The sequence below is a fragment of the Blennius ocellaris genome (genome assembly GCF_963422515.1).
Source record: "Blennius ocellaris genome assembly, chromosome: 15".
Classification (NCBI taxonomy): domain Eukaryota; kingdom Metazoa; phylum Chordata; class Actinopteri; order Blenniiformes; family Blenniidae; genus Blennius; species Blennius ocellaris.
In genome coordinates this window covers 19,848,058-19,861,885 of record NC_137664.1, presented here as the reverse complement: position 1 = coordinate 19,861,885, position 13,828 = coordinate 19,848,058, and the positions used below count along the sequence as shown (strand labels likewise).

The following is a 13,828-nucleotide window of genomic DNA, read 5'->3' as shown; positions in this document are numbered from 1 at the left end:
TCAAAATGTGGCAGTGTAAATGCAAAACTTTTCTGGAACAAAAATGCAAACATGATTCCTTTTCACTTGTCATGTAAATGCGGTCTAAGAGAATTACCAAGAAATAAAAGTCCAAGATACTTTCAGTCAAAATCCAGATTGCCACTCAGATGTGTATTATAGCTACAAGGTGAGTTAATTCGTAGTTGCAGTTGAAACTGATCACCATAGACAATCAATAAGTTTGATCAAGGTCATAATGAACTTCATTATTATCTCCTATTGGGACCATTTGTGGTGCACACAGCGGTGAATCATGAACAGAAAGGACAACATACATACAATACGTGTATATACATAATCAGAACAATGGCAGAAGGACCAGAAGAGTAACTTTATCGATTGGATCATGTAGAATGAACCAAACACCTGACGGTAACGAGTTAAACTGAAAACTGAGGAAGGCTTCAGATCTCACTGAGATGAGCTAAATATACTGAGTCATGTCTCCTTGACCCCAAACTCGCTGTCAGTTCAGGAGCAGCCAGCCTAAAGAAATGTTTTAAATGTCAATGAAACGCTTCATCTGAAGACTTGCTATTCATCCAAACCGACATGCAACAGTTACACCAGGTTTATGGTAATAATTGTTGATGGGTCTCATTCAGTGAAAAGTTGTTTAGGTACATTTGATGGTTGAAGATGATTTGTTGCTGCTGGAAACAAAAGACACTGGCCATCAGTGTGTCTGTCACAATTATGAGAAGTGGTTGATGATTCAGAGGTCTTACACAAAAAAATGCTCTCATCATATCATAAGTGAGACTTATTGAAATACTCTACCAATAGTCCAGAATCCATTCTTTAAATGCATCTTTAAAATGCAAGTCTGACTTCTTTGCATCGGATAGAGCGTTCTAAAAAAAACAAGTAAAAAAACACTCCTGGTTTCAAAAGCATGCTTTCATACTTTGAGAAACGACAAGGCTACTGCTGCTGTTTAGAATTGTTGGACTAAACCTATTAATCCTCCAAGCTTGCAGAGTGAAGGCCAATGGAAAAAATCCTAGTTGGGGCAAGTGAGCAACTGTGACCACACTGCAGTGTTCTGGTCCAGGACTGCTGCTCAGACGCCAAAAATACTCTCCCAGAGCTGAAACAAGAAAATAAGCTCTTTTTATCTCCCCAAAACAAGATTTCACGCCAAAACATGCATGTAAGAAAGTCTTTGCCTCCTGCGGTGGCTCTGCCGCGGAGAATTTGACGGTTCTTAGTGTAGATAGAAGATTATTAGTTGTTATGTAACTTATGTTTGTTACATCATATTATATTTTGAAAGCTTTGGCCATTTCTTTGTTTTTCTCAGGACGGGGCAGATGCATCGGATTTTTAAGAAGGGGGCCCAAGGGGGTACCAAGAGGTACACCAGGAGGCCCCATTCACATTTTTTCAAGTGAAAACATATCACTAGTGGCCTTACATGCTCCTTATGTAGTTTTCAGTATTTCTGCAGTTTCCATGTTAACAGTCATTGTTTTCAAAATGTTGCTGTGTAAATGCAAAACTTTCCCGAAACAAAAACACAGAAACAATGTATTTTCACTTGATGTGTTTTCGTGTGAATGAGGCCTAAAATTGCACACACAAAAAAAACGCTGATTGGTTTTCTGCTGTATTTTAACACTTTTTGGGTTTTTTAATTCTGCTTTTAGCAACATTGTAAAGATACAAGACAGGTATTTCTAATTTTGGTTAACAGTTTTTGAAATAGTCGTTTAATGTGAAGTGTCAAAATATACCAAAACAGCCATTAACAAATTCAATAGGTATATCAACATAGAGAATAATCACTTTAATGGTTCATTTATCTCTTCTAACTGAGTTCCTTCTTTCTGTAAACAGGCTGCCTATGACCACATTATTTTCCACTCAACATTATTATCAGCTCATTAGATATTGAAATTCTAAATATTTGCTACTAAACCAAGTACCAGTCTGCTGTTTGAAAAGTTCAGAATTAATTTGCAGGCCTTGAACAAATTTGAAAGATTGTTTGAATGACTCATTTGCTAAATTAACATTTGTGTGAGACTTTTTCCTTTTTTTTTCTTCTTTTTTTTAAATGATTCACTATACCAAAATCACAAGGTAGATTGATTTTTAACTGTTTTGAGAATTTCCCAAAAATGTTTTGGAACCATGTGTCTTTTTTTTTTTATTAATACTGATTAAAGATGGGGTTTTTTTTAAAAACTGAAATATTCACTTAGTATCAGATCTACAAGTCATTTCATAAACTTGGATACAATCATGTAAAATTGAAGCAGGCGTTTTCTACATGCAAAAACCTTCATGTTAGTTTTGTTACAATTACAAAAATCTTAAATGACTGAAAAACAACATTGAGTATTAGAATGTTCCTGATGACTGAGGTCAAATATGGTTTCCGAGCTTTTATTCTGTGCTTTCTCCTCTCCTTTTCTGTACCTTCCTGTATGATCGCTAACAGTGGAACTGAAAGTTCCACCTCCATCAAGTCTGCAGAGAATAGATCAGTCTTCTATGTCTATGTGGTGGCAACTTATTTGTTTCTCTGATCAATTCTTTTTCCCGTCCTGCGATTCCTCAATCTCAAACTGAGCAGCAGAAAGTCTGGTTCCCCTCCTCTGAGTCTGATTCTGTAGACAGTCTCCACCTCTGAGCCTGCTTTTGCAGATTTTTTCATATTAAAAGAGAGTTTTTAACTTCCACCCTTAACGTAGTGTCCTAATGTGGGATTGCTGAATTTTTCTATTTGAAAGTGCCATCGGAATGTTAGAAATGTTGCTTTATAAATCAAACTAAATTGAGCGGACTCCCAAACCATTAAACAAACAGTGCCTTGATTATTTTCACATTTTCACTTGCAAATTTTCAAACAAGCCACCACTGACGTTTCCAAATGTAATCTGATTAAATACTTTCAAGGTCCAATCATCTCCACCCTGGAATGGCTCTATAAGTTTTTGACTTTTATGACACAGTGCTCTTTGATTTAGTGAGGATGCATGACCACATGTAAAGCAACGCAAACACTGAGGAATTAAAGTGGTTTTGACTTCAGATCTGAACTGATACTGTCACAGAGTGAACTCTGCATACACAGAGGTAGTGTCGGCCTGGATATTTGCTCACTAACACCTGTGTGCAACACATGGAGCTTCTATTGATCGCCTTGAGACAGACCTGATTACCTCCTTTGGTTCGCTCATAATTAAAGCGACAGGTTGCATTATATCCTTGCACAATCAACCTATAGGGTGCTACTTCTCATGGGGAGAGAGATCCAGGACAGCACATTATTTAACTCCTAAGTGTGCCACAGCTTTGCATAATTTATTTTTTTCCATTATCACTTAATGTAAAATATTGTTCAGACTGTCTGTAGGTTTCCACTAAATGAAGCCGGAGCTTTACGCCCCATCGATCCACATCGATCAAATCCACAGGGCCACTCGGTAAAGTTTAACAGTTTACTTAGGCTCACACGCGCACAGAAAAAAGGGGTGGTACAAAAAAGATGTCTAAAGGTGTTCACAGTTCTAAAATTAGTCCTTTAAATCCAGGTAAGAATCATTAATGAGAAGAAAAGAGGCAGAGAGAGTAAAGTCAAAAAATTGCGTGGCTCCACTCTCTGCCTGCTGGACTGCCCTCAGGTCACCCCAAAAAAAAACCCTCCCAGAGCCTCAATTCAGCAATCAAAGGTACACAGCTACTTGAAAACACCAGTTTCCCATTTCCAAACAGTACAAATATCACATAAATTATATTTTTATGCACTTAAATTAACCACAAATATTTTAAATGATTAACTTATTGCATTATTGCACATATTAACCCTCTGGGGCCGATTGACGCTCTGCAGCGTCAAAATCACATGACCGTTTGAAAAGGCAGTAGTGTCACAGCACAGCGTCATCTGGTCCAGTGTTTCAATCCGTGTCGAAAGTGCAGATATAAAACTACAAGCTCGTTTTTAAATGATGTTGATAGCCCAAATAAAAGCGGAGATATGAGGAAAACTGTGTCCGTGTTTTTCCGCGACATTTTAGTGCGTCAGGTGCAGAAGACCGGTCAGGAGTGAAAGTGAAAGTAACTGAGCAGCAAAAAAAAACAACACTTGTAATGTGCCAGTATACCTTTCACTCATTGGTTGAGAAGAAGAGCCCATGTCCAATCAAAAGTTTCCATAGTGGGAGGTGTCATTTTGTTTAGTTCACCCGTGAAAAAGTAAACAGAGGGACGGAGACAGCGAGAGTGAGTTGAGATTTATATCAGAGAAAAAGCGACTATTATCATGATTTGTCCATGTAGTGAGTGTGTAGTGAGTGTGTAGTGAGTGAGATTAGAGTGTTTTTTAGTTTCAAGTGAACTCTTTTTTTTTTTTTTCTATCAAAACAATGAGGCGCCTTATGAACGTCGATCAGGCGCTCCGACTTTTTTATTTTTTTTTGAAGGAGAAGAGCATCGAGTCTGACACTGAGTTTGAGAGTGATTCTGATGGCAATATTGAAGACCTCAGCTTATTTTTGTTAGAGAGGAGACAGGTGTCCCCCTGACCAGGAGACGTGTCCCCCACCCCTGTCCCCATCATTCCAGCTCCACCACAACAGCCAAAGGCTAAAATGTAAACATTGCCTGCAGGAACACAAGAAAAGGAAAAACACTTCATGGAAATGCCATGTGTGACGTGCCCCTCTGTGTTGTGTTGGACACAATCTGTTTTTTTGAGTGGCACAAATCATTTGTCTTCACCTGACATTATATGTGTGACCTTTTGCAAATAGTTTTACAAAAACGCCTGAGGCAGTGCTTCTATTTCACTGTAAATATCTGTATATAATTGTTTTTTCAGTCCTGTTTTGATACATTTTTGTTAATTATAGTTTAGATTTACTTTACAAGTAAACAAAATGATTCGTTAACCATGTCTGTGAATTTTATAGTCAATAAATCTATGTTTTTACCACCCGAATTTGTAATTTTATGGTGTTTTTAGATCCACTGTTTTAATACAGTATGCCAAAGTGATGAAAATACTTCAGAAATGCATTTATGAGGTTTCCTGAACAAAATGACACCAAAAAAGGCAAGGTTTAAGAATTTTATATCTGAGATATAAAGGAAAAATCAATTGTAGTGAAAAACGGCACAAAATGCTTCAGGCCCCAGAGGGTTAACTGAAAATACCTGTAAATAATCCACCTAATTCCATCTAAATTGATTACTGCTGTTTAAGACTAACTTAAATTATTACTTACATTTTTACGCAACATCAATGAATTGCATTTCGGCTCCTCCACTGTCTTGTGCCCGATCTTTGGAGCATCTTTTTTCTTTCGCTGTAAAAGTTAGTTAGTCAGTCAGTTAGTTTTATTTTGGCTGAATTCATACAAAATCAGCAAACAAGAAAATCTTTACAAAGAAAATGAACCGTCCAGCAACCCAAAAAAGAATCGGCTGCAGCCTGTGGCTTATTTTGCCACGAGGAGACGTGGGTCAACAAGCATTCAACCCTTTGATTGTGAAAAGAAGATCACTTCCTTTCAGGCTGTACTCATGGAGGTGAAGGTGGTCTGGTCAAAATTCAAACTGCTCCTCGTTTGGGCCACAATGAGATCCTTTATTGCCTCGGAGGGACTCGAAGGTGCTGAGAGTTCAGGATTTAAATAGGAAATCGATACATTTTAGAAAAAGATTGTGTTTATTTATGCTTGATTCCACTCTCAGGTCCAGGGGATTCATTCTGCTTGTCTGCTACAAACTATTAGCACTCCACTGAAACTCCAGTGCTCTGCCTGTTTGTCTTACTTTGTTATTATTGAACTGAGACACACACACACACACACACACACACACTTTGAGAATTGTCACTGACTCCTCTTGAAGGGTGCACTTGTTAAACCTTCGGCCATCTCGGACGATGTTTAGACTGGGGAAGCCGTTCCAAACATCTGACTCTGGTCTTGGATGATCCGTCTCCGGGGTAAAAGATGTCGTGCTGCTTCAAGACTGAGCAGCTTGCCTCTGCATTCTTCCTGGACCTCAGTGCTGACTTGCAAATGCATTTAATGGAGAGTGCTTGAATAAACATGGAAAAGGACAGAGGCATTTGAGCACTAATGACTCTGAAACATGCATGAACACATAAACATGCCATTTCACTGGACAACTCTTAACTGTGGGATTTCAGTGAGTTTTTGGTCATCTTTTAAGAGATCTGCAACTGATGATTCAGTTAATCCAATGCAAGGAAACTCCACTTTAGACAAGGTCTCAGTGAGTACAGAAAGAACAAGCTCTGTATAGCATGCAGTTGTCACTTTAATTGTTATGTAAGTGTGGAACAGGTCACATTATGGAGCCAAAGCCAGTGAACAGGAGTTAAAGAATTTGAAAAAGATTACGTTTGTTCACGCCCAACAACATTAAAACCATCTCTCAGCACACAAATGGGCAATTTTAGATGACTGGAAGACTTTTGAATCTTGATAAATGGAAAAAAAGAGGCTTCACTTTGAGCAGGACTTCCTTTTTTTCACCACTTTCGCATTTTCGGAGCACTTTACTTAATCATTCACATGTATCACTGTGTGCTGGACCGGCAGCGAAATGGACTCTACTTGTATTAACAGTGAAAAAAAAATAGATTTATTTTTTTTGAGGCATAAATTGAGCTCTGACATTAAAAAGGCAACAATAGTTTTAATTTGTCACTCACAACAACAGAGTACAAAGAAATATAAACAAAACAGGGTGACCTTGTTCTTCTGTTTATGTCATTTCACTATTGATAGTCTTCTGGCTTTGGGTGATATTTTTGGGATCAGGCTTTCGAACGGGGGTCAAACGTAAACCATGAGACCAGAACTGGTCTGCAAGAGGGCCTAATCTGGCCCGCTAAACCACCAAGTCAATTTTTTTTACACAAATTTCTTAAGAGTAGCAGACACAACACAAGATTAAGACCTGAAGTGAGATATCAGTGATGCTGCCTTGAAAGCTGACTACCTCACTGCTATCAAACTAGCCTCAAAGCCATGCTGTCAAGGGTGTGTTTGTAAAAAAAAAAAAAAAATCACCCCACCCAGAATGCATCAGCTCTTGGAGATGTTTTCTGGACACTTCACCATATTTTACATCAGAAAGTTTCATTAAAATCGGCTTACTGTTGGAATTGTAGGTATTTTTGGTATTAATTGTTAGGCATTGTGAAATTATAGACATTTTCATGAGGTACACACTGTGTGCAAAAAAGAAAAACTTTACACTCAAGTTTAAATTTAAATGTTTTTATGACACTATTTCACCAGTCCAGCCCACTCAAGATGAAATTGGGATGTATATGGCCCGTGAACTAAAGTGAGCTTGACACCTCTATCTTAAGACATCATTATTTACTTTTACGTACTTTATTCTCTGTTGTTTTACTGACTTTATTATTGATCGTTTTAACGTATATGTGTTCTTTCCTTGTAAAGCATGGAGAATCTCGTTGTGTGTGATTGTGATTGCAGCCTCCACACAGAAGATTAAGGCACAAGAATTACATGACAACCGAATATTTAAATTGTATAAACATATGCTAACAAGCAAGCAGGTCCCTGCAACACAGCAAGTCCTTGCACTGGAGACTTGGTTAGTTTCCCTGCAACATGTCCTTCCTGGTCCCTCAGTCAAATCCAACGTGTTGCCGGAAGTTACAATATCAATATACACAAAATACGTTACATATATTAAACAATATGTGTATATAGACTAAATTAATTCGAGAATTCTCAAAAGTTGCATCTTCAGTGACTCAGAGCAAGGTTGTTGTGCAAACAGACACCCAAAACACAACAAAACTTTTGGCATATTTGCTTGAAAACGTTGTTGCAAAACGAGGTCTGAAGGGGGCAAAGCTTTTCTGTACTTGCAGCTTCGGTCTCCCAATCTGGTCTGGGAGCTGTCGCGGGAGAAGACACAGTTCTTTAAGGCGGCCATGTAAACTGTGACGAGCAAAACAAATGATGAGTGTCGTTTCTCTTTTTCATTAACTCGTGGTTCCAGTGACACGCTGGGGGCCATTCTTTAACCCCACACATAAAAACCAAAAGTATTCCCACGGCTACAAAACCGCAGGCCTTGAGTGATGACACATGTTTTTGTAATCCACGGGAGGCACATCTTGAAGGGTATGATTGAGAGCCGAGTTGTCCCGAACTGTGCAGCTTCCGTGTTCGATTTTCCATCGTAATAAATGTCACGCAGCTGAATCCGTGTCAGGAAGGCCAAGTAAGTACTGTTCCAGGCAGCTGCTCGTGTGCGCCTGGAGCCCCGCACAGGAGGAATCCAGTCCTGTAAACTGACTCAGCTGCCCACTCATGACCTCAGCCTACAGGAATGAGTCCTCGGTTTGATCTGCGGGTTTAAAAGCCGGGGTTTCCGGGATGGCTGAGCTTAATTATCGTGTGTCCCTTGTAGAAAACAGCAAAAGGTGCAGAAGTGGACGGGTGAACGGGGATGTGCTTGTATCTAAAGACATCATCCTGTAAGGGGGCAGACGGGCAGATTGGGTGGAGAAACCGGTGTCGTCAGGTAATTTAATTTAACATTATGCAACATATGAGAGCAGAGATCTTTGATGTGGAACCAGAGTTTGAATCCTTAATCCCTGCTTCACCCCCCCCCCCCCCCCCCACAATCTGTCTATTGTTTTCTCTGCTTTTAACCCCCCCAAACACCTCAGAAAGCGGAAAGCTTTACTCGACAAGCCTGGTTCTGCAGGTTTCTTCCAGTTGAAAGAATTTTCCCTTTCCACTGTCTCTAATTGCTTTTGTAGAATTGTTGGGTTTGTCTCCATGAAAGTGTCTTGAAATGACTTATTTGGCCCTGTACAAATAAATACAATTACTCCTCAGATATCAATAAACCAAAGGTCCCAGTGTTTCATCCACTCCTGACTTGTGGTCAGCCGCTGCACACCAACAGATGGAGTCAAGCTGTTACCCAGCAGGCCTCGTGTTGCTGATGTTCACGTCATGCAGACGGCAGGTGGTCTTGGCACAACAAAGCTGCCTGGACGTCACCCCTGAGGCGACGAGGGTGGATGAGAGGGAGGTGCCGGCTCCCTCCGGGGCCTCGGCTGTGAATGGGTTAAAGCGATAATAGCCCCGGCTCTGAATGCATCCATTAGCTGTAACTACTCCTGTCGTGATGTCGCTGAAATGGTGAGAAGGCTCCCCGGCCGCAGCGTCGAGCCGCATGGTCACAGTATCTCCTTTCACTTGGAGCCCGGAAATGACATTCAGGAGATATTTTTAGATGAGGCCGCCAGATTGGCAGAGAAACTCAAATTCAACCTAGTTTCGTTGAAACATTAAAATATTGATGGGAGAGGTGACCAAACTGCTGGAAACTTTCCCATGGAAGTTGCCTGGTTTGAAGCTGAACAGGTCTCGTAGAGCATCCTGCATAAAATGTCTGTCAAGTCACTTTGAAACTATAGATGGTAAGCTTCTTGCAGTCAACACACTGACAACCATCTCATCTTCATACATAGCCACAGCAAAGATTAAATCTATAAAAATGCAGCATGTCAATTTTCCAATATTTACATTTTGACACACTCAAGTGATAAATTATGCAAGATGTGCTCCTATGTATTAACCTTTTCTCTCCCCCAGGACAAGTCTACTGCCCTACAACCATCTTGAGTTACTGCAAACTGAAGGTTTAAAAAAAAAAAAAAAAAAAAAAAAAGCCAGTCTTTGCATGGTCTAGTATCAGTAAAGTTATAAAAAGACTGAGATCAAGCAAAAGAACCCCCACCTAAAACAACTGAACACGTCAACTTGTCTAGTAAAATTAAAGGGATGCTTAGAGTAACATTTAGGTCTATTAAAGTTTGCAATCAGCTGCAATGCAAACCTTACGCCTAAAGGTTTAACACCAACTTGTTTTTATAAGTTGGTCAAATGATCTACATTCAGCTCTTGGCCCAGAAGTGTGAAGCGAGGAACATGTGGACTCTCAAACTTGTGTTATGCCTCCCTCTAGTGGCGGCTGGAGAAAAGTACAAGAATTTTGTTTAAAATTTTTAATAGATGCTTTAAGAACAAGACAGTAAAACAAATCACTTTAAAACATTGCTGTACAGTTCACAAGGGGAAAAGTCTCATCCATTGAAAAGTCAGTTTTTCCCCAAACCTTCCTAAAACCCATTATATCTACAAAATGTCCACGCTGGACCACAGGGTGATATTTCAGTCAGAAAGGCACACTGGATGAGTTTCAGGCAAGTCAAAAGGAATTTACAACATACGGCGATTAAAAATGCTCAGTGGGGTTCCACCTGCTTTAAAAAAAAAAAGAAAAAAAAGTGACATTTGATGGTCCTCAAAAGCACACATTCCTGTCATGTTAAAACATTTAACTTAGGCTGTACAAATCAGCACATGGTGCCAAAGACCGTTCTCACTGGGTGAGCTGCTCTGCCAGATTAGTGATCACTGCAGACTGGAGCTGGGGGATGGAAGCAATCCTCATCTGCTTGGATGTGGAGTATTTCCCTTTCACGGCCTGCAAAGGAGAACAGAACATGAAAACCCGAGCCCCGACGCCACCGACACCAGTTTCCGTCAACTCACCATGTGCTTGGTGAGCCCGTCGTTCACCCGGACCACATTCTTGGCAATGTGCGCCATAATGGGCGTCAAGCTCTCCGCTGTGTAGTCCATGTAGTGCTGCAGCGTGGCGTCCTGCGGGGGACAGACCAGCGTTACGGAGGTGAAGAGGCCAGACCACAGCAGAAGGATTCAACTGAAGGTACGTACCCATTCGCCAGCGTCCAGGACCTTGAGGGTGAGCGCCAGAGCAGCACAGGCCAGCTGGGAAGGGGGGAAGTGAACCATCTCGTAGTCGACCATGGTGAGCTCCAGGAGGTATTTGGCCAGGGTGTGCTGCTCGGCTGTTACCTGAAGGAGAACGTGAGCACATTGAGCTTCCAGTGGCGCCACATTTAGTCAATACAGTGGCGCGCCACAAACCTCGCAGATCTTCGAAGCCCTTCTGAGGAACTGCAGGGGAAGAGGGCGGCCCAGTTTGAAGTTGAGCACACGGAGGATCTTCATCTCCATGTCTCGGATCTGGGCTGTGGTGAAGGCCCGGTCCGTCACGTAGGCGAAGTCGGAGATCTCCGGAGGGTACATCTCCTCGTATTTGGAAGCGAGGAACATGGCCGACACGCCGACCAGCTGGAGCTGTTTCTTGGGGACTGGGTGGTCCTGATCGAAGTGAATCCAAATGTAAAACTCCAGCCAATTGTGACATTTTACCACACGATGCAATAGAAGTCCCCCCCACCCACCACCAATAGCAGCCCCTCACCTGAAGAAAGCGATCAATGATTCCCACGGTCATGTACATGGTCTCCTGCAGCAGACGGAACTTCAGGTTCACCTGCACCAGCCAGTCGATGAGGATGGCGCGCATGTTGCCCGTCACCTCCTGGCCCTCCAGAAAGTTGGGCTTGACGTCCTGCTCCACCTGGACGGACACAGGAGCCCCGGTTACGTCGAGCTGGATGAAGGAGCCACGAGCGCCGCGGCGACCAGCCACTCACCTCGAGCTGTCGCAGGTACTGGTAGATCTGCTTCACGTATTCACTGCAGAGCATGGGGTTGTCGTAGTCGTCGGCGTCCACGTCCCGGACGGCGGTGTTGAGGATGACGTTGGAGAAGGCCTGGCAGAGGTCGGCAGGCTTGCAGTCGGAAGTCTCCATCGGAGTGGGCGACGCCGGCTCCGGTGGAACCGGCAAGAGCTGAAACGCATGAAAGCAGGAGGCTCCAAACATCACTGCATAAACATCGAGCCAATACTTCCATTGTTCGTTTAAATAATCCGTCAACTCTGATCCATTGCGCTCAAGTCAAGACTCTGGAATACAGATCAATTTCTCAAAGAACGGAATGCTATTGATGACTTAACAGATCCACTGTAAACTTAATCCAACTCACCTGCACCTCTGGCTCGGGTTCAACAGGAACTGGTTCAACGTGAACAACTGGCGCAACATGAGGCACTGGCTTTGGTGCTGCAACTTTGGCTGTTTTTGGAGCAACTTTGGTCTTCTTAACAGCTTGTGTTTTGACAGCCTAGGATTAGAAAGAGGGAAAGTAGACAATTAAAAACAGCCAGGTAAAAACTGGAAAAGGGAGGAAAGGGAATCACAAGTCATCTGGAAAGAAAGTTGGAAATATGTCAACATTTGCTCCCTGGATGCTGATCACAGTCTGCATCCTATGGAGGATCTTCATCTTATAAATGTAAATATAAATTAAATGCAATCCTGGAGATTTACACAGCAATTCAACATAAAGACCAAGACCAAATACACACTACTGAAAGATGTACCCTTAATGACAGACGTCTGAAGCATTTGGAAAGTACTCTTTTGTATTTAAAATAATTAATGTTAAGCAGCATCAAGTGGGTATGGAGCTCAGTTTTTAGATTCTCTCCAAATTTGCTCATGTTAACAATGTTTCTCCACTTGAAATTGGGGAATACAGTTGTACTGCATCCTCATATGGCTTCAGAACCCTTAAGCAGGGCTAAAAACAAAAAAAGTCAAAATTCCAAGCCTAACCAAAGGCCTCTGTCCTGCACAGTTCAGCAGAGAACCAGATCCTCCTTTATCAGAAATGGCTCCCATAAAACATGTCTGAACAAAGGGAAGCTTTTCTTTATTTATTTAATAAACCTAAAATGGTTGCAGCTCCAGTTACATTTGATGGTGCAACATGACACACCGAAGGTTTCAATTAAATTGGAACTTGGAAATTTGTTTTTAAAATGCAAATCAACTCAAGGTCGTCAAACACAATTTACCCTTGAGGAAACTTGTAATTTTTTTAATTATTTATATTTATTCAACCATTAAATGCAAACACATGCGCTACAAAGAAAGAGGTGTGAAGGATTGTTAAAACATTCAAAAACGTGCCTCCCGCAAAGTAAAAGTTTCATTTCACGACTAGATGCTGATAGATTGAGTTTATTAGTCGAGGCCTCTGGTCATTTAGAGAGTCCGATCACTTAAAGGACATTTGGTTGAGCGTCGACTCGCAGCATGGTTCTCCTGCACGACCAAGCGTTTGAAGGTTTAAGAGAATATCTGCAGAGTTTTGGAGGGACACCGAGGTCTTCAGGACCACCTCACCTTCTTCTGGACGTCTTTAATCACGACCGTGTTTCCGATCTCTCCCAGAGCCGCTCGAGGCTTCGTGGGCCCGGTCACCGAGCAGGCCACCCCACCCAGGTCGGTTCTGGCGTTGGCCAAGCGGTTCTGCAGGGGGACACGTGCAATGAGCGAAACTGGCAGCGATTAAGGAGGTGGAATAATAAGTTGAGTTTTACTCACTCTGGTAACGCGGAGAGCCATTGTGGAGCTGCTTGAACAACCAGGAGCTGCAGTGATATGGCGAAGGGACTTGTTGTTCGGAACGCGTTCCTGTCTCGGTTTAAATCCTCGCTCTCTGCGCGCTCATTGGCTGAGGTCTGAACTGCTCCGGCTTCTGATTGGTCCAGCGCATCTGCGTCGAATGCGCTCCCCAGACAACCTGTGGTCACGTGGTTCGAGTTTTCCTCCGTCACTTCCTTTTTCTGTGGGTTTTTTTCTTTTCTTCCCGAGACACTTTAAAAATATTTACAAAACAAATATTGATCCAAATCGCACAGGGGAATGTGGGAAGTGTGGACAACCGGAAACAGTGAAGCATATACATTGTCAGGGATACAAAACAGTAAGGCACAGGTGGGTTAGGGA

General features: G+C 41.9%; 1 protein-coding gene across 1 annotated transcript; it reads right to left on the bottom strand.

Moving 5' to 3' along the window:
• Positions 1-10,201: 10,201 nt before the first annotated feature.
• ccnb1 (cyclin B1) lies at positions 10,202-13,508 on the bottom strand. The gene is made up of 9 exons (XM_080509693.1): positions 13,424-13,508; positions 13,223-13,348; positions 12,018-12,155; positions 11,624-11,821; positions 11,389-11,547; positions 11,049-11,285; positions 10,836-10,976; positions 10,650-10,760; positions 10,202-10,581 (listed from the first exon to the last, which is right to left on the bottom strand). Exons 1-9 carry the CDS (start codon positions 13,442-13,444, stop codon positions 10,477-10,479), a joined length of 1,236 nt encoding a protein of 411 aa, XP_080365819.1. The 5' UTR covers positions 13,445-13,508; the 3' UTR covers positions 10,202-10,476.
• Between the last annotated feature and the right edge of the window lie 320 nt (positions 13,509-13,828).